The following is a 25734-nucleotide window of genomic DNA, read 5'->3' as shown; positions in this document are numbered from 1 at the left end:
AGAAAATACCAATATATAAGGTAAAAACTAGTACCATAGGTATTCTTATTAACGCCTATGCAACATAGAACCAGTAATTAAACAAAAAGGTTTTTGTTCCAGTACAAACAAAGACAAGTGTAATGAGCAGATAGAAACAGGCTCATAAAGACTGACACAACAGATCCGGGATATTAATTCACCTGGATGTGACAATACAGGGAACGAGTCCTGAAGAAGGTGCAAGACCAAAAGGGGCACCAAAACGCCGCGTTGACAGTTTTGTTCCTATATTATTGTTTGATCAATAAATGTGATGTTTTAATATGTTGGTGTAGATAATGCCATAACAGCATTTTTTAATCGCGTAAGCCTTTTTAACATTGAGTGATATTTTTGCAAAAATTGAAAGTGTATTTCTTGTTGTTTAATATAACAGATTTGTGGTATTATGAATTTTAACTTTTATGAAATAAATGAATGAATTTCACAAAAACGTTTGTCCGTGTGCATGAAGGTTTCATAGTACTTTAGGGTCCCACAGACTTTTAGTTGTAAATTTGGTAACCCGTACAATACTGCAAATCCCTTTTCATTAATGAAGAACGTCCTCTAAGGGATGTACATCACCTATGACTCATAAAATCCAGGAGAAGGAGTTCTGTATTTTATATACATGTGAAATATTACCTCTCACAAAATATACTTTTAAGGCTGAGTTAACCACTTCAGGGTTTGCTTGGAGTCTCCAATACATCAAATATTTAGGTATGCATTTCACTTCTTCCATCTCAGGAACAATATCATGTTGCATGGACAACTGTGTACAATGACTATCCTCTTTAACAACAAAATGGCATCCTCTTTACCTGTCCTGGTGGGGACGCCTCGACACCATAAAGATGATGCTATCTCCTATAGTTTTATACACAATCTCTAACATTCTGCTATCTATACCCTCAAAATACTTTAAAAAAATGAATTCCATATTATCCTCCTTTTTATGGAGTAATAGGAAAGCGCTTATGTCTATATTAATATTAATTGGCTCAAAATCGGAAGGAGTGACAAATTTCCCTGATTTTCTGGTTTACCATAAATCCTTCCTCTTACATCAAGCTTCAAGGTGGCTCTCTGAGTCTTCCGTAAATAGCCCCCTTTTGGTCACGCTTGAAAGATCCTTCCTTCTCCCATATGTCTTTTACACGTAAACAACAGTCTATCTCTACCCCATACTCAAACATACTTCTAAGATTTTACCAAATATCTCCTCCGCGGATTCCAATGATTCGGCTTCAGTTTTAAATTCTACAATATGGCATAATGCTTCTATTTTGATAAATAATAAGCCAATGTTTTGGAAAACGTGGAGACAACGAGGCCTGATTTGGGTACATCAATTATATGATCAACACAAGCTTTTATCTTTTGAATATGCTAGTAGTTCTTTTAACTTTCCTCAAGCTTTCAGCTCCAAATATCTCCTTTTAACACAAGCCATTGAAAATATCCGTACGCACTGAATAAGCCCCCATGATCTTACTCCTCCTCAATCTGTCCCTGTTGATGCACTGCGACTGCTCTTGCTTAATAACTCTAGGGCTTCTGTTATTTATACATTTTTGCATAGCTTACACACTCCCAGGGAGAAGACTAAGACGGAGATATCTTGGGAGAAGGATTTAGAGATTTCTTGGTCTGTGGAGTTATGGGATAAAATCTGGTTCAAACTCAGGAAATCCTCCAGAGCTGCGAACACTACACAGACACTCTTTTTTGTATACAATAGACTCCTGCTTTCACCACTCATCCTCAACGCAAGGCATACTGCACTCCTAGACACATGTTGGAGTTGTTCTTTGCCTCATGCTGATTTATTTCATCTGCTTTTCACATGCAATTTAGTTAATAATTTTTGGCAAAAAATATGGCATCAAATCAATCTGATTTTCAACTCTAACCACCCTTTCTCTGTTTCACATATTTTCTTGGGAAGTTTGTCCCCAGTTTGAGAACATTGTGATTCTAATGTAAAGATAATTGATTTATTGTTAGCAGTAGCCTTTCAACAAATTACCAAGAACTGGAAGGACTTTACCAAATTGTCATATCAAGCATGGTGGTATGCTGTTATAATCACAGACTCGACACTAAAGGGGTCATTAGGATCGCGGACGGACTTGCGTCCGTCTGCGACCCCAGAGCAGGAGGGAACCTCCGCATGGCATGCGGAGTTCCCTCCTGTGCAATTAGGATGTGACCGCAAGGGTGGCGGTCACATCCTCTATTTTTAACATTGCGGCGGGTGGAGCTTCAAGCTGCACCCGCAGCGATGTTGAAAACGCACGCATTGCATTTGTATGTAGAAAGTGGCAGGCACCGCGCAGTGCCTGCCGCTTACTGCATACAAATGCAGGGGGGTACCATAGGTACCCCCCATGTGCACCCCCCCTTCACCTAGGGGGCCCGCAACGGGCCCCGCAGTGAAGTTACACATGCTTTCCACGGCGGAAAAGCCGCCGCGGAAAAGCATGTTTCCATGCACATCCTAATCTGGCTGACGGTGTCTGAGAGACACCGTCACCATATTAGTGCTTTTCCGCCGCGGTTGTAAGCCAACCGCGGAGGAAAAGCTGCGGACGGAAACCAGGACCCACCAGCCATCCTAATGTGGCGGTGGGTCTTGGTGGGTCCGCTGAGGATTTTCCGCATCCTCCAGGCCAGCGGTGGCTTCCGCCAGCCCGGAGGATGCGTAAAATCCTCCATCCTAATGAGGCCCTAAATTTGTATATCCGTTACATTTGGCATCTAAACGTTTAGATTTATGGGCACCTGTTACATTATTTATAGATATAAGTGCACAATGTTCTCTGTCTCTCATTCCTCTATTACAGGAAGTGACTAAACCTCCATGACTTCCTTTATGCTGATATTGTATAGTTCAATTATATACCAACCTGTGAAGTGTGTGTTAAACCGGAGTGTAAATTCCTTTTTTGCGGACTCTTTTTTTTCTGTGACTCTGTTTGAACATATGATATAAGAGATTGAATTTGATTTAAAGTTCTTTGTATGCCTTAAACTTTGAATGACTTTATTGTGTGTAATACTTTAACTATTGTTATTGTATTTTCTCTGTTAACATATTTCTTCATCTCAATAAACTTATCTTGAACTGAAAATGTGTTTTGCAATTTCTAGATTTCGCCATGTTGGTCTCTGGATTCACATGGGACGAGTGTACTAATAGCTGCACTTTAAATGGAATGAAGAAGTGGTCAGATCTGTCAAATTTGAATGTTGATTAACATTTGGTATTTCTTCACGAAAATGAGGTTCAGGATAGAGCAATGACCATAGTTAAGGATGGTACAATAGCAGGTTGCCGTCTGCAAGGAAGAATTTGAAGGAGGTGTGTGGGTATCTCTTTCCCTAGTGGAAGATGACATATCCTAGGAAATGTATTAGTGCTACAGTTAACAAAACCACCAATACTAATCTTTTTGCTGCCAGGGGATTAATTAACTTTATTCAGCCTCAGCAGTTTAGGTGCCATGTTTTCAATCTCTACATCAAGGGGCTGGAATGAGGAGAATAATATTATGATAATCAGTTTGCATTTAATTGTCACATATATTTGGGTTATCATATGCAATCTATGTGCAGATAGTATTTTGGAAACAATGGTTCTCTAAGGGTAAATAGTCACAAAATTGTTGTTAACTTAAGCGTCAGTGCAATAAATGCAATTAATAAAGCGAGCCAGTAAACACAATGGAATTGTTTCTAAAAAGGACAATGTGTGAAGTGCATATATCTATTAAGTGATTACACAGTTAAAAAACACCCAGTGAAGTTGAATGGCGGATTTGTATATACACAGCAAACCATGAGATTGGAATAGGGCTTCTGTGTTCAGTCCTATGAGCCCACAGAACAGTTTCTCAGATAACACTGGCAGAGCTTTTTTTTTGCTAGAGCGTCAGCAGCATTACAAACTGCTCATCGGTTATAAGTAACTCAGCGGGACAAAAATAAACGTGTAGAGGGAACCTGATCCCAAGTACTTCCACATGTAAGTTAAAGATCACTGTAGATAATACAGATCCTTATGGGATGCCACAGGTCACTAGGGGGCATATTATCAAGAAACGTTGTTAAAATTGATAATAGGCTTGATAATATGCCCTTGTGAATTCCCATAGACACCAATATTTTGGTGTGAAATTGGGCTTCTATTAAAATTCTCAAGGGCATATTATCAAGCTCATTATCGCCGCTTTAGCAGCAGTTTCCTGCCGCTAAAGCAGCGATAATTTTAACGCCCTTCTTGATAATATGCCCCTAGGTTTTTTTGTATACAGAAAAGGGGGTGGTGATGAACAGAGTGTCTGAATTAAGCAGACCACTCTTACCCAGTCCAAAGATCAGGGCTTGATCCATCACCGTTATTTATCTCACTGCACCATCCCAGCTCAGAACCTGGCTATATGCAAATCAGTCTGTCCCTGGCCCAGTGCATCATGGGAACAGGGCAGACTAAACTACCAAGCCAATTCTTCACCAGAAAGGAGACAAGCTACCGGGGACCTAGGTTTTTTTGGTCTCAGCAGACTTTCTTCTGGAGCTGGAAAATGTATCCAGTTTTAAGGGTCACTTGTGTAGGAGAGACGTTTATTAGGATGAGTAGCATAGTATTGCTCTATTAATGAGGGATTTTAAGATGGTCAAGAGAGGAATATCTTGTCTTGACAGCACTGAGGGTGAATGATTTTAAATCGGGTTGGTTGTGTAGGTTTAATTGAGAGTAACAGTGAGATTGTGTGGTCGGATGACTGGATCTCTGGTGGTGTGTTTAACTCCTCCCATGCTCGTGACGTAACCGTTCCGTCACGAGCCTCGGGTGGGCTGTGCTGGTGACGGAACAGTTTCGTCACGACCCGCTCGCCGTGCCTGCGCGTCGTGAATTCCGCGCCTGCGCTGACGTTCTAAAGAGCGGGCGGGGCCATGACGGAACTGTTCCGTCACAAGCACAGCTCACCCGCGGGCCGTGACGGAGCGGTTCCATCACCAGCGCGGGACCGCCGCGCGGCCCCGCCGCCCCCTTAGCGCTGCGGCGGAATAGCCGCTGCAGAGAAGGGGTTAATGTGGCTGATGGTTTTCTGATTTAATAAATCATTTCCATAAATAATTTGTTGATGGTCTTGTATTTGTTTGTATAGTGTTTAATTGCTGGCCCCATGCGTGGTTTAATGCAGTATTTGACGCATGTGAAGACTGATTTGTTATTTCATCATCCTTGTGTAAAGGTAGCAGTGTTGTAGGTGGTTTCACTAGAGTAGTAGTCTGCTGATCGAAGACTTTTTAATTATGTTAGTTTAACATGAAACAAGTCAATGTACCTTGTGTGGATGGCTTAGTGTTTATAGTTTGTACTTTCTATGCGGCCTAGAAGTTAACATGTACTATAAATGTGTAATGGAGAAAGTCAAACCACACTTTTATGTGGTTTTGGGTTGAATGGCATCATAATTGGTGAATACACCTTGCTTGAATGAGCCAAACAATGAAAGAATGAAGGAGCTTTATTATCCGAACTGCTACCCTTAAGGGTATCTTGATGCTAAAGGAGTGAAAACATGTCTGGGAGGGAGTAATCCATCTCTGTTGAAAGAGCCAACTTTTAAGCGTCACCCTGAAATGGTTTAGACGGACGAGGAATGGATGGTAGGTGAAAGGAAGTTTTAAGATTTGGCAGCTAGATGTGAGAAAGAACAGCTGCCTAAATAAGATAATCTGAAACAAAGTATTTGAAATAGATAAGCAGAGGCCGGCATCAAACAATCGAAGAGGAGGAAGAACTGGAATTGGCAGCTGAGATACAGAGGATTGGAATGATAATTGGTCCTATGAACCAGTAAAAGGGCCTTGAAAACAACATATCTGTGAATAGTGAGCAACAAAGATCTTTCAGGAAGGGGGAGACAAAACTGACACAGAAATGGGTTGAAAATGAGAGGCACTGCTGAATTTTGTACCACTTGTAGTTGGTGAAGGAGGTAGTCAGGGAAACCCACATTTAGTAAGTTCCTTTAGGCAAGTCTAGAAAAACATGAGAACCTGTGTGTCCATTTTGTGGCATGACAAATATGGAATTGAGACGATTTTTCTGAGCATTCTTATGATAAAAATACAGGATGCAGTATATGACTGTATCTCTTGTTCTGTGAGGGATTCTGGGGGATGTGCAGAGGGCAAGTTGATACCCCTGTTTTCTGCCCACTGTTTCCATTTTTTACTATGTGTCTAAGGGCTTGAAATCCTACCAGTTCCATCCCCATACATTTGTCCATGGCTCACTTTGATCCACCCACCAAGAGTGGGGAAACCCCTTTCCAGTGTTGGGCGATATCTCACTTAACTAAAAGTCAGTCCCAAAAACAAAACGTGTTGTTTATATCTGTTGCCACCTATCAGTTATATGCTACGCAGGAGAGCTAACTTGGGTTCATGGGGGATCTGCCAGGACAGCACCGGTGCCAGGTAGGAGGTCATCCCGTGCCATAAGGGCAGGAGTGCGAAGCAGCTCCATACCGCGTGGAGGAAGGTCCCCTTCTCCCCACCACAGTGGAGACATGTGGAGGAGGATACTACTCCCATATGCCAAAGGTGGGCCCTTGTGTGGTATGCTTGATGCAAGTATTTAAACTGAGTTAGGCATTGGTGTGATGCAGCGGCAATGCCTCGGGACATGCCAGTGCCCCTGTCCAGTCATAGTTATCCAGGTACTCAATATCTCCCTCCCAAGTTGCCTGTAATGCATCCAGAGTAGTGTGACTATGTGTGGTCAGAGTCTGGTATAATTGTCTAACCTTGTGTGCGTCCATGTGACCCATTAACAGCCACCCTTCTATGGGTTAAACTCTGGTAACTCTGTCAAGTCCTTAACATATGATGTCAGTGCGTGTCTAAGTTGTAAATAAATAGGCAACAGTGAAGTTGATAAGCATACTGCACCTGCTGAAATGATTTGAGCACAGTCCCTTTCATAATGTTCCCTAGTGTGGATAAACCCTTGAAGTCCCATGCACGGAACCCTGGCAGTGCCACTACGGGGCAAATGAAAATGCCATACCATAATGGGGTCGCCATAGTCAACTTCCCCAACCAGGCCAACCGCCAGAACGTCCATTGCCATAAATGGATAACTAATATAGCTGCTTGGGACAAATGGTCTATCCCGTATGACTGTAGAGGAAGTCTATTAGTGACTGGTTGCCCATCGCTTCTGTCTCTACTGCATATGATGGAACCGTCTGCACATTATACCACCATTCGTTGATGTTGAGTAGGTGGGAGGCAGAGTAGTAGGCATACATATCTGCTGCAGCTATATCTCCACAATAGGTGGACTGTATACAGGAGCGGGGGGCCACTCTAACAACACCACCTCTCCACAGGAAATGATTAAGTACTGCATTAATTTGCTTAATCCATGATTGTGGGATATCATAGGGGAAATTCTGAAGCTGGTAAAAGAGTCACTGTAAGGAAACCATTTTAAAGATAGCCGACCATCCAAGTAAGGACAGTGGCAGGGGGACCATGTTTTCACCTCTTCTCAGACACACAGAAATATGGGGTTAAGGTTGTGCATCCAGGAAATTGTCAGGTGCCGGGAGATGTAGATAGCAAGGCACTGAAACCCGTCCATGGCATGGGTCAGATGAGTTGCCCAGGTTCCACGACCTTGCTCCCAACAGACAGGAAACAGCACTGATTTTGAAGGGTTTGTGCATAATCCAAAGGCCTCCCTGAATACTCTGAGTATCTGCAGGGTCCGCGGACCTGTGATCCCTGGATCCGTAGGAAAAAATAGCATTTCATCTGCGTACAGTGCGATCCTATCTGACATGCCGATGGACCACTGAAACCCGCGCACCAGGGGATCCAGCCTCACCCATGGGGCCAGTGGTTCGACCGCAAGTGATGATAATATGGGGGAAAGCAGGCACCCCTGTCTGGTACCTCTAAGGATAGGGAATTAGTCTGACAGTGCTCCTGCCATGCTCATAGAGGTGGGGAGGTCTGTGTAGAGTAGCTGGATAAATGTCAGAAGTTGAGATCTTGCAAGAGAAGGGATAAATACTATCCACCTGATGGAATCAAATGCTTTATCTGTATCCGCTTATTAAAAGGTCATAGGGCGACCAAATCCTGCCACTTTTGCTAGGGCGTTATGAACCTGTCTAATGTTATGGTGCGTGGATCATTGTGGCATGAAACCTGCCTGGTCAGGATGGACAAGATCAGAGATGTGTGGGAACACCACAATTTCTGCATGACGCCAATCTGGTGGGAGGAGCCGCAGTTCAGAGGCCTCCTATGGCACCTTTAGCAGATGTGTACCTAGTTGGGACATATGTAATTTCAGGAGTTCGCTCAGGAACCCATTAGGTCCCAGGTGTCAGCCAGGGCGCTGGCTCGACAGTGCGTTAGTGAGTTCCTCTACAGTGATTGGCACATCGAGTTGTGCTCATGTGTTATCCAAATTCGATTTGGGCGGGATGTTGCTTATGAACTCTCTGGTTTGATCCCGGGACAAGACTCCTCACCAAGCATATAAATCCGAGGAGTACTCTGCAAAGCGTAGGCAATTTCACGAAGATTGGTACATAAACCACCCACTGTGTCACTCGGCACTGGCACTGTGGCCGGCGACTGTGCTATTTGACATGAGATATGCAACATCCTACTCGACATGTCGCCCCACTGATAAATCCCACACTTTGTTGCATGCCACGCCGCCCGAGCCTCGTTTGTAAGTAGTTGATGCAGTTGCTGTTGGGAGAGAATCATATTGTGTCTAGTCTGTGCCCCGCAAACATCTCTAATCTTAGCCCCAAGAGCCTGTTGTCAGGTTTGCAGTTCCACTACCTGTGCGCCGCAGCAGAGGAGCTCCCCGGCACAGAAACTGATGTCTACTCCCTGCAACACGGGCTTCAAAGCTTCCCACAGAATTACGCCGGATAGGAGAGGTGTCTGAGTAAGACGCCAGGTAGTCTGTAATCGCTTGATGGAGTGTGGATTTATTAAATGGATTTTGCAGCTGCCAAGGTGACATGCGCCACTGGAAAAGAAATCTCTGGGGCCCGACATGCAGCCGAAATGTCACCGGGGAGTGGTCTGACAGCCCCATAGCAGGATAAAAACAGCAGAGGCCCTATGTATTTGGGGGCCTGGGAGAAATAAGTAGTCTACCCAGGAAAAGGACCCATGGACCGCCGAGAAGAAGGTATATCCGTATTCTACTGGGTGATAGGCTCTCCATGCGTCCATCCACCCCAGGGAGTACACTAGACACCGCAGCTTTGAATCCCCTGTACTATGGCTTAGTCCCTTAGTGCTCTATCTGTCTTCTGGTGCCATGGTGTCATTCCAGTCACCCCCATCACTGATAGACCGTCTGGCAGTTCTCCCCAGAGGTGCAGAACCCAGTCTATAAAGGTTTCACCCAGGGGGACATAAAAGCTACCCAGCATCAATGGTTCCCCACATAATGTTCCCGTCACAAGAGTATACCTCCCACCCGCTGAGATTGTTGTTTGACAGTAACTTGGAGGACCACCAGGAGGTTCTTATGGATTGAAAGATTGAATTTTGGTTTTGCTACAGAAAGGTTTTAAACAATTGTTCCTCATCCAGATGTCCACGGATGATATGCAAGCAGAAAAATACTCCTGTGTATTCCATATGCTGCTGGAAATGGATCCTACTATTTGTATTTCTTCGCCACATGGAATGATCTTAAATCAAATATCTAAATTAGTGTTGTGAAGGATGTGATGTAAATGCTGAAAACTATTGGGCTAAGCATTGAACCTTAAGGGAATTTAGCCAGATTTGTGATGGAGCAAAAAGGTACATGCAAGATAGATTGTGATCTGTTAAACAGAAAAGATGCCAGCCACTTTAACGTGATCCAGAAAATTCCACTTTCAAAAAGATGCCTACTGAGGATAGTATGAGAGACAGTGTTGAAGGCTGCAGAGAGGACAAAAAGCACCAGCAGAGCTCTCTTAGTTAAGAATGGCCCTGATATAATCCATTGCAATCAGCAATATAGTTTCTGTGCTGATTTAAGGGCGGAACTCTGATTGTGTGATATCCATTAGATTATTGGATTCAAAATGTAATGGCAACAGCCTGTTTACTTCTTTCTCTGATGTCCTAGAACGGAGGGGAAGTAGAGAAATTGGCCTATAATTACTTAAAAGAGTTCGGATATGTTGGTGGCAGTAACTGGATGGCACTTAAGAGGAAGATGAAGTTAAAGAGAAATTATAAAATTTAGTGATAGTCTGGGATATACCATGTCCACAGCTAACAAACATATATGAAGTGACCATCGGTCAAGTGGCAAGTCCGATTTGATAGCTTCAAGGGATGTTTTAGTGAGTTCTGCAGAAAGCAGGAGAATTGAGGTAGTGATAAATCTTGACTAAATGTCAAGATGGAATGGTAGTCAAATTCCAGTGAATTGATGGAAGGGCGACTTAAAATCTGTTTTGAATTTTTCTCATATTTTTCAAGAAAAAAGGTTTCACACATCTCTAATGAAGCTATGATGACTTTAATAAAGGCTTCAGGATTTACATATATTTGACAATGAAGAACATTTTCTTGGTTGGGTTTATAGTTGTTTAAATTCATGAAGAATAGTAATCTTACAATCCACTTGTACTTTTTTAGAGGCAGCCCTATATAATTGCTTTGGACTTCTCGCTATATTATATGGGGAAGTTTTCGAAGAAGCACAATTGCGTGGCTGAAGGGGATGGTCAGTGTATGTGGAAGGTGGATGGTATGACAGAGGGTATTTCAAGTTCAATTGCATTGAATTAATGCAGTTGATGATGGAAAGAGGTGATAATGAAGTTGAGTGTTACTTACGAAATGTATAGCTTCAATGACATATTCCTTCATGTTAAAATGCTTAAGATTTCAGCAAGTAAAGGTTGCATGTTCATGATGGCAGGGATTATTGAAAGAATGATATCCTACATGTGAGTTTAATGCACGCATTTCTGGAAATGTCAGCAACTTTCTCATTCCAGGTGTTGCTATGTTCCAGAGGTCTGTAGATCAGTGTGAAGGTGTCTTTGAGGGAGGCAGATGTTGGGAATTTGCAGGTAAAGATATGGGGCTTATGTTCAATTTTCCCATAGACACAGAATGAGTAAAACTCTTGCATACATATGGCCCTAGGTTCCTAGAGGGATCGGGGCTATATATATTTTTTTGTAGGTGACGACACAGGTTTCTAAATAGTTGTCAAGCTGACTGCAAGTCCTTCTTTGAATTTGTGTGCATGTTTTAATCAAGGCGTTGAATTCTGTATTGTCAGGGGCCAAGGGGATGCAGGATGTGTGCAGAAGTTCAAGTGACTCATGCTTTAGTTATGAAAAGAACAGTGAGGTTGTGTGATGATGGTGGAATACAGAATAAATATTGAGAAGCATAAGGTGTACCATTCTGATGTTAGTTGGATGTGTTCATTGGTGTGTGACAAATGATGGAGTTGCTTTGATTGGGGTCACATGAGTAATTGGATGTGTGTGGCAGATTGGTGTTGAGGGATTATTGAAGGGAATTGGGCCCTTGACCCTTAGTGTGCCCTTATAGGAGTCCTCATTGTCACCACACATCTTAACGGCCAACGCCTGAAGGGTAACCAGTTACTGCCCCACCACCACAGTAGAGAGAGCAAAACTACAATTGAAAAGTTTGCCCCTCAAATAGATTTCTAACATTGACATACTAATCTAACAGTAATCACAGACAGAAATAGCAGCTGGATTCTTTTAACAAAAGAGGTTTGTACAGATCCATCCCTAGTGTTCTTACTTGTGATGTATAAGATTTTTTACTTGCTTCTCCCATTTATTTATTGGTTTTATATAAAGGCAATTTCATTGTGCTTGTACGTTATTGTACTTAATTAATGTATGTGTAGTTTTATGTAGCATGACTAGAGCCTATGGTGGAAGGGCAATACACAGGCAGTAATTCTTAGCACAATTTACAATAATATATAATTTTTACATAACTACAATTGGATATACAATTTTAAATTCTATGTGAAGTGACGTACAGCGTATATGCTGAAGTATTTTTTTTTAGGAAATGTTCAACATATCAAAAGATGTTAGACAAACATTATGAGTTGTTGAATGGTAAATAAGTTGTGATTATAGATGGGTATTATTTTTTAAAGCTAAGACAAGATAATATTATGACACAGAGGAATAACCTTAGGCATATCTGTACCTCAGTCAATTACTGCTGTTTGCTATCTGTTGCTTCCAACACAATGACATTACTTTGTTGTAGATATGTTCATCAATTATTGAGAATTATACCTCCATACCTCCATTGCTAGATAGAAGGGGTTATTTCCTTTTAAAAAATGAGTAAAGTGTCAATAACTTATGATCAGTTTTGAAAAATAGCATGTAAACTACGCAAATAAAAGTAATAATAGTGATATAGTTATCGCTAGCACAATCAACAGGGCTGTCACAGGATAATACATAGATGTGATAGTTTAATCAGTAGTGGTTTAGTAGAGGGATGCTTACATAGAAGCCTGGGGTTCCTTGAGGCCAAAGATTATAGTAACAGAGCTGTCCTACATTCGGTAGAAAAGCGGAGGGCCAGCGCTTTGGAAGGAGTAGGAATTTAATGTATGAAGCCTTCCAATAAGAATAATTTGAGCTTTGCCACGAATGGTGTCAAGACTCACTTCAGATCCTCTTCAAAGACTATAAAAACAATATGGCATTAACATTTGCTGCTAAGGGCTACATTGGTTGTGAAAAGGCTCTGAACCCATGTATAACCAGGGAGAGGGCCTATAGACCCTTTTAAAAGCAGCTTTGCCTTGGTCAGAAGGGGTATAATGCTATTAAAACATTATACTCGCCTAAGTAAAATGTTCTAAATTAATAGAGAGAAATAGAAAGACATACATTGGCCAAATAAATAAGAGTCATTATTGGTCCTGAACCACACCATTTTCTTCAGTTGAGATCACAACATTTCAATGTCCTAAACCAAAATTAATGAAAATCTAAAAACCTTTCCTTTTATGTCTGTCTGTGAAACTACAGTCATGATCAAGATGTATTACATTCTCTATCATTGATAATTTTCTCACAGAAAGTGAAGTCTTTTGTCAAGTAACTTGCTTGTCGCACGGAAAAACAGAAAAGAAGCAACATCCATACATACCAATTCCTTCAATAAAACGACAGTTTGGTGGTTCCAGTTGTTCATATTCTCGAGAGATATTGAAGGCTTGTCTGTTAAAAGAAAATTAAATGCCATGAATTTAAATCTATATGCCAATGGCGGAGATGTTTTGGCTGACAGTGCATGCACAAAAGTGCTTTATTTCCAAGCAATAGGAAGGTAAGAATCCTCATTCTCAACCACATATTTTTACCTGCTCTTATTACCTGTTGTTAGATATTGGGTTCCTGGTTGACTGGGGTCAAGCCCTGGGCTAGCAATCACCAAACATTCCAGTCAGGGTAAGTGCCTTCAAACCCTACATTAACCTGTGCTCATCCTCTGGTAGCTTGGCACAGAGCAGTCAGGCTTACCTTTAGAGGCAATATGTAAATTATTTGTGCAACACTTTAAAAGTAAAACAGTGAAAACACCAAAGAAAAAGATTTCACATCAGATGAGATGCTTGTTATTTAATAAATAAAATAAGAGCAAAATAACAAAATCCATTAAGTAGAATTTGAGATAAGAATTTTTAAAGAATATACTGTAAAATAGTGCTTAAACACAATAAGAGCTTGTTTGGGATATCTGGTCCTCGCTGACCGGGACAAAGTCAAACGTTCAGGCCAACCGGGATGGCGCGTGGTCAGATACAGGGACCCAGTGAGGCCTGCTGAACAAAAATACCTTAATCCTGTCTGCATCTATGACTAAGATGCAGGGTGGAGCTGAGTCGATGCGTTGGTGTTAATCCATTCAGTGGTGGCGATGCGCTGGTCCTGATCCGCATAGCAGCGGTGATACATCTGCCCCGATGAATGAAGAGCTGGGATGTTGAGATTCGTCTTCGAGGATGCCTTCAACAAGGATATGAAGATTTTGTGCTGGCCAGAGTGTTGTGAAGTAGGGGCTCCAAAGGCGATGAGTAGGGCCGATCAATGCAGCAAGGGTGATACGCCGGTTCTGGTCTACACACCAGGAGTGATGTGCCGATTCTGTCCACGCAACAGGAGTGATGCGCCATTTCTGATCTGCGCAGCAGATGTGATGCACCGTTTCCAATCCGTCTGATCGGTTTTGCAAGAGCAAGCACCTTAGGCCCACTTTCAAGGGTCCAGCACTGGACTGGCACCACTTGGTAGAGCAGACTCATTGATAGCAGAGTCCAGGTGAAGAAGCAGGGCGGTTGGCAGTCTTTGTTTCCCGGAGACTTTCGATCAGCCAGCTAGTGCCTTGAGTAACTTTTGGTTCAAGTGTTGCAGATCCAGTCTAGTCCTCCTCACCAAGGCAGGGGAAGAGCAGGCAACATGGCAGCACAAAAAGGCAGGAGTCCAGCAAATGAGCAGTCCAGCACAGTGTCAATCCTTCAGCAGCACAGAAGTCCTTCTTCCTGGCAGAATCTTCACAGGTCCAGAAGTGTACCGAATTGATGGTATCATAGGTCCTGTATCTATACCCAGTTGGGCATCTGAAGTGGGGGAGACGTCAAAGACTGGTCTTTGAAGTGCACAGAGGTTCTCCCTACCTGCCTGACTCACTACTCAGAGGTATGCAGCCCTTTGTGTGGGGACAAAACAAAGCCTGTTCAGGTAAGTCTGGGTCCAGCTCCTCTCCTTAATCCTCACAGGATAGCCCATCAGGTCACACCTAAAATACCATTGTGTGTGGCTGTCTAGCGGGAATATACTTCCCCAGCGGTCAACCACTCCAGACTTATCAGAGAGCTGCAGCAGGCACAAAATGGTAAACATAGAAAAATGCCAACTTCCTAAAAGTGGAATTTCCCAAATTGTAATTTAAAATCACCATAAGTTAGGATGCGAAATTATGATTCAGGTACACCAGACTTGGGGGTCTTCTCTCTTCACAATTGGAAATTACATTTATAAAATATAATAAGGTAATCCTAATATTATTCTATGGAAGATCAATCAATCAATCATAGCATTTATAAAATGCACTACATAGATGTGAGAGTCTCAAGGCGCTATGGGGGGGAGCTGCTACTGTTCGTAGAGCCAGGACTTGACAAGTCTTGTGAAGGTTAGGAGGTCCTCGGTCTGCCGTAGGCGGATGGGGAGGGTAGGGTGTTCCATGTGTTGGCGGCGAGGTGAGAGAATGATCTGCCGCCGGCGGTTACTGTTCGGATGCGGGGGACAGTGACGAGTCTGCGGAGCGGAGCTGGCGGGTGGGGGTGTAGAGGCTGAGTCGGCTGTTGAGGTACGTTGGTCCGGTGTTGAGGATTGCCTCGCGTGCGTGGGTGAGGAGTTTGAAGGTTGTTCTCTTGTTGATGGGAAGCCAGTGCAGGTCTCTCAAGAGGGGTGTGATGTGGCTGCGGTGAGGGATGTCAAGGATCAGGTGTGTAAGGAGGCTTTCTGGATGTGTTGGAGTCGTTTCAGGAGTTTGGCCGGTGCTCCTACGTAGAGTGCATTTCCATAGTCCAGTCTACTGCTGATGAGGGCCTGGGTGACAGTCCTTCTAGTCTCGGTGGGGATCCACTTGAAGATCCTGTGGAGCATGCGGAGGGTGTTGAAGCAGGAGGAGGAGAAGGAGTTGACCTGCTTGGACAGGGTGGACTTGAGGATGACCCCTAAGTTGCATGCGCGGTTGGTGGGTGTAGGGGGTGCTCCAAGTGCAGTCGGCCGCTAGGAGTCGTCCCAGGCCGAGGGGGTGGATTTGAGGATGAGGACCTAAGTATTGTCCGAGTTCAGCTTCAGTCGGCTATTTCTCATCCAGTCGGTGACGGCCTTCATTCCTTCGTGGAGGTTGGTTTTGGCGGTGTGGGGTCTTTGGTGAGGGAGATGATCAGCTGGGTGTCGTCGGCGTAGGAGATGATGTTGAGGTCGTGCCAACGTGCGACGTGGGCGAGCGGTGCCATGTAGACGTTGAACAACATTGGGCTGAGGGATGAGCCTTGGGGTACGCCGCAGATGATCTCGGTGGCTTTGGAGCAGCACGGGGGGAGGCGGACGCTCTGTTTTCTGCCGGAGAGGAAGAAGGTGGTCCACTCAAAGGCCTTCTCTTGGATTTCGGCGTTGTGGAGGCGCCCTCGAAGTGTACGGTGGCAGACCATGTCGAAGGCGGCTGGCAGGTCCAGGAGGATGAGGGCCTCGGTTTCTCAGTTGTCAAGCACGGTGCTGATGTTGTCGGTGGCAGCGATGCGGGCAGTTTTGGTGCTGTGGTGGCTGCAGAACCCGGACTGGGACGGGTCCAGGATAATGTTCTCCTCATGGTAGCTGGTCAGTTGTTTGTTGACAGCCTTCTCCGGGAACGGGAGCAGAAGATGTGTCGGAAATTCTTGAGGTCTTTGGGGTCCGCCTTGGGTTTCTTGAGTAAGGCGTTGATCTCTGTGTGATTCCAGCTCTCTGGTCGCTGTCTTGAAGGAGATGTAGATGGTTTTCCGGAGATGGGGTGCGATGGTGCTGCTGGCTTTGTTGAAGATGTGGTGTGAGTAGGAGTCTTCCGGGGATCTGGAATGGATGGTGTTTATGATCTTGATGGTGTTGTCGTCGTTAATGTTGGTTCAGGCGAGCAGGCGGTTGTGCGGTTGGTGGTCGTGGGAGCGGGGGTCTCATTGGTTGCCGGGGTAGTGACGGCGATGAAGCTGTCATGGATGTCTGCGATATTGCGATGGAAGAAGGTGGCCAGTGAGTCGCACAGGTCTTGTGACGGTGGGATGTCATTGGTGATGGAGTTGGGGTTGGAGAGTTCCTTCACTATGTTGAAGAGCTAATTGCTGTTGTGTGCGTTGTTGTCTAGTCGGTCTTTGAAGGAGGTCCTTTTGGTGGTTCTGATGAGGTGGTGGTGTCTGCGGATAGGGTTCGTGTAGGCTGTGTAGCTTTCCAGTGTTTGTTCCCGGTTGCAGTTTTTTTTTAGTTTTTGGCAGGTTTGCTTGGCGGCCTGGAGGTCTTCGGTAAACCAGCTAGCTTTCTTGCTGGTGTGGGTGTTGGAGGGCTTCTTGAGCGGGTGAGAGTGTTGGTGCAGTCGTTGATCCATTGTCTGAGATTACGGGCTGCGGCGTCAGGGTCAGTCGGGTCTGCGGGTGGGCTCTGGGCTAGGGCTGTGGTTATCTGGTCCTTGGTGACTTTGCTTCAGAGGTGGTGAGGCCTCTGCTAGGTGCGGTGGTGTGTGGTGGGTTTCCGGAAGGTGAAGTGGACGCAGCGGTGGTCGGTCCAGTGGAGTTCGGTGGTGTGGTTGAAGAAGACGTGGGAGCTTGCTGAGAAGATGGGGTCGAGCGTGTGGTCGGCGGAGTGGGTGGGTGTTGTGACTAGTTGTCTCAGTCCGAGGTTGGCTAGGTTGTCGATCAGGGTGGACGAGTTGGAGTCATTGTTATTCTGAGGTGGAAATTCAGCTCTCCGAGGAGGATGTAGTCCATGGAGGTGGGGGCGTGTGTGCTGATGAGGTCGGCGATGGAGTCGCTGAACTGTGGTCAGGTTCCGGGGGGTCTGTAGACGAGGGTACCTCGGAGGGTGGTGGTGTGTTCGGTGTGGATCTGGAAATGCAGGTGTTTGGCGGTGCTGAGGATGTCATCACTGTCTGTTGAGATTTTGAGAGTTTTTCTGTGGACGATGGCAATTCCTCCTCCTACACCGTTGGTGCGGTCCTTGCGGGTTATCTTGTAGGCTTCCGGGATGGCTATGGTGATGTCGGGTACTGAGGAGCATTTCAGCCAGTTCACCGTCAGGCAAGCGATGCCTGGGGCATTGGTGTCGAGTAGGTCCCAGAGTTCTACAGCGTGTTTGCGGGCGGAGCGGGTGTTGAGCAGGATGCATCTGAGGAAGTTGGGTTCTTCGGTTGGTGGGTTGGCGGGCCGGATGCTTGTAAAGCTGCAGTTCTGGCAGGAGAAGGGGCTTGGGTGCACCTCGGGTGGCCAGGCAGCAGGTGCATGGTCGTTCGGCGTTGAGTGCGAGGAGGATGCTGGAGTTGTAGCAGAGGCAGACGTTGAGGTGCTCACGGGGGCCAGGGGTCCTGGCGCTGGGCGCGGTCCAGGCACAGACGGGCGCAGACAGGCTTGCTGCACGGCCTCCATATAAGAGTAGGTGGGAGGGTGGAGCAGCTAGGATGCGGGAGCGTGCGACGAATGGGAGTGCGTGGGCGGGGCCGCAGGGACACAGCGGCGGGAAACTGGCAAGGGGCACAAAAGGCAAAAGTACAATTAACAGCAAGATGGCACAGAGGAGAAAGATGGGCACAATAGGCAGTCAGTGGGAGGTACAGAAGAATACAAGTACAAATACCAAAAATACAATACCAGTAGAGATGGCATAGAGGAGGAAGATGGGCACAACAAGCAGTCACAGGGAGGGAAAAAGCAGAACAATGCGGGCAGCGAGCCAAGGCAGGCAGAGGTGGATTCGTGCAGCAGCGTGGGGAGCGACCTGCCTGCAGGGTCAGAGGTCGCTCCCCTCAGGGAAGAAGCACAAGGGGGCGAGCGCAGTAAGCAGAGAAACAGTAAAATGCCAAGAATTACCAAAAACAAAGGACAGATACAGGAAGCAAAACGGAATACAGTTTGGTCAAAAGCACAATTTAACCACTATTGCAGATACCCGAGGCAGCAGCCTCAAACACCCAGGGCAGGGGACTCAGCAAACAGCAGATAGCAGCGAAGAGCAGGAGCTGTGGGGAGAGTGTGGCCTATGACAGAAGTCAAGCAGATAGGCATTGCAGATGTGAACAATAACCTTGGGAGCTCTGCCTTGCTAACGCCCCCCCTGCTGCCCTCCCCCGGCTGTTCAGCGGTCTAGGGTGCACGCTAGTAAGGCCTTTCCAGCTCTGGTCCTGCTCCCCCCGACCCTCCAACCCCCTCAGCCCGTTGCCACCTCTGCTAGCCCCACTGACCCGATTGGAACTGGGCCGCGACGGCTCACGCGCTCCCCTCCCTACGTGTGACCCCACCTAGTAGCTGTACCTGGGTGGCTGTGGTGTCGCATCTGGGGGGGAGCGCTTAGGAGCCATAGCACGGGCCACAGGCAACAGGAGTAGCTGGGACCAGTGGACAGGTGTCCGTGTGTGAGGGGTTGCGTAGGGACCAAGTGCGTGGGGGGGTGCCCACGCGCTTAGCACTGGCCACGTGATCTCACAAGTCAAGACAAGATAACACAAGTCAAGACAAGATAAGATCAGCATTCTTGCTCCGGAGTCACCTTGGCCCTCCACGATCCTCCACGATTTTTCTGGCACTGAGTAAATACACCCAAGTGCTGTCAGCAAAATAGAGAGTGTTTTGAAGAAGCCCCTCTTGGCCTAGTCCATAACCTTATTGGCTCTGGATAGCCCATCCAACAACAGAAGATGAGATCTGGGAAAACAAGAAAAGCCCCCTCTACACTAAAACCGAAGAAACAAAAACAGTCGGCAACTGATGAGGAGCATCCCCCTGCCGATCACACAAGCCCATTGGCCGCCATGGTCACACTGAAGGCCCCAAAATCACCACTAAATGGATGGCAACACATTAACAATAGCAGTACGCATCCCTCATGCGTACCATCTCTGAATGGTTTAAAATCCTTCACCCTTTTGGACTACTTCAAAAAAGCCCCAGGTGGGGTTAAGTTCCCTTCTTTCCCTCAATACTCAGAGGTAAATAAGCCTTGCGACGCTGATCTATCTGCAGAGCCAACCACGTACTCGCAACGAATGTTGTCAACATCAACTAATAAGCCTGCTCCCGCCCCGGATGTGTACATTTTTGGGTCTGCACCTGTCGACCAGAACATCGTCTCGGAGGACTTTGTGAGGGTTATTCAAAACCCCTCATCAAGCTACCAATATTAATTAAGTCAGCTACTTCCCCCACAAGACATTCACAAGCAAGAGGCCTGCTCCAGCCAGTCACCCCCTGTGAGCATATCTTATAACCTAAGCCCTCAAGTACTGCAACCACAGCAACCAGAGAATCTCTCAACACCCCTACCTCAAATCTCTGACGTGCCTAGGGAGGTTACCCCAGCACCTCACTCTCATTTAATTTTCCCACAAATTCACGCACAAAAGAAGCCTGCATCCAACTTTTACATATTTAGTTCCCCCACATTACACACCCCAAGCGCTTCAGAGGGGAGCCCAGATTCAACAAATCCCCAACAACGTTTAGGCCCACCATCAGCAGCAATAATAACCTCTTTAAAATCGCCACAAAAAACTGACTCAAATGACCAACTGTTAGCGGACCTGTCCTTTTTCTTTAAAAACCCTCAAAAGTCACCCAATCCAATACCAAAAAAAGAGCCACACCAAGATGTCTCCACAAAATCGAGCATCTGGCCTCAACTACTTCAAACCTTCCAATCGACACTCACTGCCCTAAATTATCACTCGGACGAATTGGACATGCAGGTTGATCTATTGAACACTTTAGCACTGTTCACAGCAGGGATCGACAACAAACTGGATACATTGAATAATTTAATTATAGGAGCACAATCATCCTCAAAATTAGTACAGTCGGTCTGTTGCTGCTCACCCATTCTTGATTCACTCTCCTCGCTTCCAGTCTTCCTATCCACCGTTATAAGCGATGTTAAGCAACTGAAGGGAGGCAATCTATCCGAATGTCCACACCAGTTATCCCAAAAACCCACAATTCTGAACTCAGAATTACCCAACCATTTTTTTATACCCGCAATCGGGACTCAGTCGAGTGGGGCACCAGAACCCATAACAATTCAGACAGACCATCTAGACGACCCCCTCCACCCTAAAGACTTTCCCATTCCAGCAATGCCGACCGCACCACTGGCCATAAAAAACTGGGCAGTAAGCGGGCAAGCAAATCCCATCAGCACTATCGTGGTAGGGGCGTCTGTCAACTCAGCCTCTGTCGTTATCCCCAACCCTCAAATACTCCCTGCCCCCTTGCCTCGCACTAGCAAGAGAGAGCTCAAACGTCAGCGCAAAAAAAGAAATAAATTAAGACTAAATCCAACAGTCGACCCTCCCAAACTATTTCTGTTTTTCGTAACTGCTGTTAACAAAAAAGTACTACGTGTCCCACAATCACCATTAACGTCAACAACCCCCTGTCAAAATCCACCCACTGGAGACTCAACTTCGAGTGCCTGTCTACAGACCTCCGGTCGTAGCCAAGATGGTATTAACACATCTGTAGAAGCAGAGGCACAGGAGCCTCAGCCTCCCTCTGAAATATTAAGGGTCAAAACCAATGATCGAACTCAATCAATGACCACAGTAATGACAACTCAATTCCAACCAGTTCCCCCCTTAAGCTCACCCTGGTTGGAAAAACTAAACACTGGACCTATCCTTTCAAAAGTAATCTACAATAAAAATCCAACTTCACCCTTAAACACCCAGACACTGAGCAGAGGCCCACGAATTCCTCCCCAACTCCAACTGGGATCGTATGTAGGTTTCGTAATCGATAAAACAACTTAGTCCAACCATAGCCCAAGCAGAAAGGGTGCTAAATGCGATCTACAGGGTTCCAAAATACTCTTCGCCCCTGAATATAAATCAAAAGGTCGGCATGACACCCTCAATAGGTCAAATATATTAAAATTTGCGAATGGTGACATTGAGTCCATTGAATTCCTTCCACCAAGAGGCACACAACCCTCCGAGGTAACTCTGGTGTCATTCAGATCCACCACCTGGGCACGAGCATTCTTGGAACACAAGGTTACCTTTCGGGAATGGGACCTCAAAATCCACCCCTATTCCACCCCAGGCTACCCCACAGTGCTATTAAACCACCCAGCTACCTTGCTAAAAGCCGAATCCCCTAGAACTGGAGCCAAAACCAGGCCATATTCAATCTTAAAAAATGCCTTAGGAATAACAGAAGTGAATACAACTCCCTTGAGTGCATACCCTAACCCTGACAAAACCCAAGATTGGGGATGGCTTCCGGCTGTCCTGTCCTGCAAGAAAACAGATTGACCACGTGAAGCACCATCTCAAGTCCCAAACTGCAAGGCTCTGGCCCCATTAACATCTCAAGCACCCCCACTTGTAAATTCCTTAAATCCAAAGCCAGATCCTTCTTTTACACTGTGTTCATGGAACATTAGTGGTCTCCAACATAAAATTACTAACTTGGAGACATACTCCTTCATATTTGGGCACACTGCAATAGCCATTCAACAAACATGGGCTACCCAAAATAGTCCTGTGACAGGTTTTATCGAATTTTGGAAACCAGCAATTAAAGACTGTCCTTATGGCCATCCCAAAGGTGGCCTGTCAATCTACGTTTCAAACAACTTAAAAGGTCCGATTGTGCCACTAAATTTTGATGAAGACTGGCTACTTGGTATTAAAATCAACTCAAGGAGCAAACAACGTCCACTCCTACTTCTTAACATCTATATTAACCCGAGTACACGCACAAAAAAGGCCCATCTAATCCGCTTAATGAAAATTGTGTGCGACCTGGCTGTGGATCAACCTAACTCTGACTGCATAGTTTCTTTTAACACTAACCTCTTTCAGGGTAACACTGAAGACTACGAAGGGCTAATTCCATTCAGACTCACTGAGGCAGAGGCACAGTCCAAACCACCAAATCAAGCCTACTGCGGTCTGGGAGAACTTTGTGTGCTGCAACTGCACAGTGACGGATTCCTGGTAATGAATGGCAGATCCACGGAGGACGCTCCACCAAAATGGTCCTGGTCAAACGGCCGCAAACAATCCTATCTAGACTACACCATCTGCAATTCGGCCCTGCTAAAACACCTGGGCAACTTCAGTATTCACCCGCGAACAGAAAGCGACCATCGTCCCCAGACTGTTACCCTCAACGTAAAACCAGGGTTCCATAAACCTGCCTCAACAACATGCACAGGAACGTACTGTGAAAACTTGAAGCGCCTAAGATGGAGTGAAGATATAAGTTCCTATGTCATGACGGCAAGTCTGGCTCTTATATCAGACGGTACTGACCCGGCGCTCTCCCCAACTGCTGCATGGTCGACGCTCTGCTCACAATTGATAACCCTCTTTCCAGCTAAACAGTTCCCCCACAAGGATTCTTCTAGTCGCCAGTTCTAAATCTCAAGCGAAACGAGGGCACTGAAGAAATCCAGAAACAATGTCCTGCGGTCTCTTACGAAATCCCCAGGAAACAACAAGCTCCTGAATGTGTACAAAACTGCTAAAAAATCATTCAGGCAGGCTATACAAAAAGATAAACAATCTCACCAAAGTCAATTCTGGTGCAAATATATATGGGAGAGCAAAAACCGCAACGCAAGAAAATTCTGGGCTTTAATCAATCGCCACAAATCTAGCCCATCCAGCTCTGGGTCAACTGATATTCAAGAAGCCAGCTGGTCCACCTTTTGACCGACCACTTTAGGCCCCCAGAGGGAAAAGTGCCTACAGAAACATGTGTCCCCAACATGACGGAAATAAGCCCGAGTAAGAGTTGGAGTAGGCCCACTGGTTGTTCAGACCCCTGCAGTGACGATCTGCAGACCACTCAAGAAATGGTCACTAAGGTATTGTCAAAAGCAAGATCGGACGGAGCCCTGGGTCCAAATGGCCTACCACAGAACTTATTCAAATCAAATATAGCATTTTGGTCGGGTCATTTAACTAACCTTTTCAACTTTGCTCTAAGAATTTCAATCATACCGGACTCTTGGCGCGGTGCAATAATCCATCCAATCTATAAATCAGGCTCCCACACCTCTTCAAACAACTATAGACTAATTGCTCTCTTAGACATTGAGGCTAAGCACTACGCAGGCATTCTCTTGAAGGAGCTGAGAACATGGGTGGAACAGAACAACCTGATTCCAATGAATCAAACCGGCTTTACCGCCAAATCTGGCACTCTGACTAACTTACTGACATTGTCCATAATTGTTGACAAAGTACGTTCTACATCCAGGGCTGTTTTTTGTTGTTTTGTTGATTTTAAAGCTGCCTTCGATCGGGTTCCCAGGGCTGTCCTATGGGAAAAGCTAAAGAAATGGGGGATCCCAGTAAAACTTCTGGAGGCAATTATTCAGTTACACTCAGACACTTGGGTTCAAGTAAAGTTGGGGTCCGGCACACATCTCTCTCGGAAAATCATGACAACCAGAGGCGTCAAACAGGGATGTGTGCTGGCCCATCTTCTTTTTAATCTTTTCATAGCAGACCTGCCGGCAACCCTAGAAGAAATTAACAGTCAACCACCAAAGATGGGAGGTCTGCCTATAAGCAACCTTCTCTACGCTGACGACTTAGTTCTTTTTAGTCTTACATGTGTTGGATTGCAAAGGCTTTTGGACAAACTATATAACTACACCACCGCGAATAAATTAGAGGTTAACCTAAAGAAAACCCAAGTGGTTATCTTTGAAAGAAAACGCAATGTCGGGGTGGCTGGTTGTATAACAATATGAGCCTTGCAATAGGAAGCACATACAAGTACCTAGGGGTCCATTTTGACTCTAGGGGTAACTTTGTTAAACAGCGCAATGAGATATCAGCAAAAGCCATGACCCTACAGGTGACCCTCTCCAAGCTCTCAAAAAGTCTGTGTGGCCCAAGTCTATCACCTTTACTGGAAGTTATGAGAGCAAAAATCGGACCAACCCTGTCATATGGCATTGAGATTTTCAGGGGTAAATTAAACACCAACCTAAACCAACACGTGACCAAAATATATAAAAAAGTTCTCCATTTGCCTAAAAACGCTTCTGCTGCCCAGATCAGATTAGAACTGGGCTTATTAAATTACGAAGTCTCCAACATCGGCTCGTATTTAAATTTTTGTCACAAACTTAGACATGCAGACACTGTCTCATTAGAGTCACTAGTTTGGTTAGACATTACCGAGAAAAATCCAGGGGGCTCGTATGGTCGCCTTTTTAAGGATTCCATCCGCGAAATGTCTGCGGGTGAGCTCTGGGCCCTCAACCCCAGTACAACAGCATTCAAAACTACCATTAAGAAATTTGTCAGAATGAGCTCCCTTATTATTGACAATGCCCATTTTGCCAAATGCAGACACGCATGGGCAATTATAAATTCTTATGGGCGGCTATCTCCTGCCAGCTACCTGTCCTGCACTTACTCCCTGCACCTAAAACTTAGCTTTATGGCTATTAGACTGGGTGACTGGCAATTCCTAAAAGATTTGCCCTGCTGGCGTCGTACGTCAGAAGTTCTATGGTGCAGAGGGTGCGGCAAGACGGCTGAAACCTTGGAGCACGTGGTCTGTCTCTGCCCTGCCCTCATGCCACAGCGTAGACACAAATTGAAAACGGAGTGGAATAGGCTGGGTATCCGGACCTGGAGACAGGCAATTATTGCAGCTCTAAGCCCCGAAAACACAGCTTTAAATATAGGCCTTACAACCTATATACGCACTGTATACCGTAATTTTACGTATGCTTCTCCTTTGCAAGCAATAGTTTAAATTAAATTGCACCCCATTCCTAAGCTGCTAAAACTGTTTTCTTATATTTATCTGATCGCATTTTATCATAACCCGCTGCT

The 25734-nt window shown here is 45.4% G+C and overlaps 1 protein-coding gene across 1 annotated transcript in view; it reads right to left on the bottom strand.

Moving 5' to 3' along the window:
- The window catches only part of LOC147689045 (serum paraoxonase/arylesterase 2-like), an 856840-nt gene that overhangs the window by 294103 nt on the left and 537003 nt on the right, over positions 1-25734 (bottom strand). Inside the window, exon 3 of the mRNA XM_086941933.1 lies at positions 13273-13343. Within this exon, the coding sequence (XP_086798059.1) occupies positions 13273-13343 (71 nt within the window). The remainder of the gene's footprint in view (positions 1-13272; positions 13344-25734) is intronic.

This window comes from Lissotriton vulgaris, chromosome 10 (genome assembly GCF_964263255.1).
Source record: "Lissotriton vulgaris chromosome 10, aLisVul1.2, whole genome shotgun sequence".
In the NCBI taxonomy this organism is placed as follows: Eukaryota; Metazoa; Chordata; class Amphibia; order Caudata; family Salamandridae; genus Lissotriton; species Lissotriton vulgaris.
Note: the sequence above shows the minus strand (reverse complement) of the source record. Positions and strands in the feature narration are given on the sequence as shown.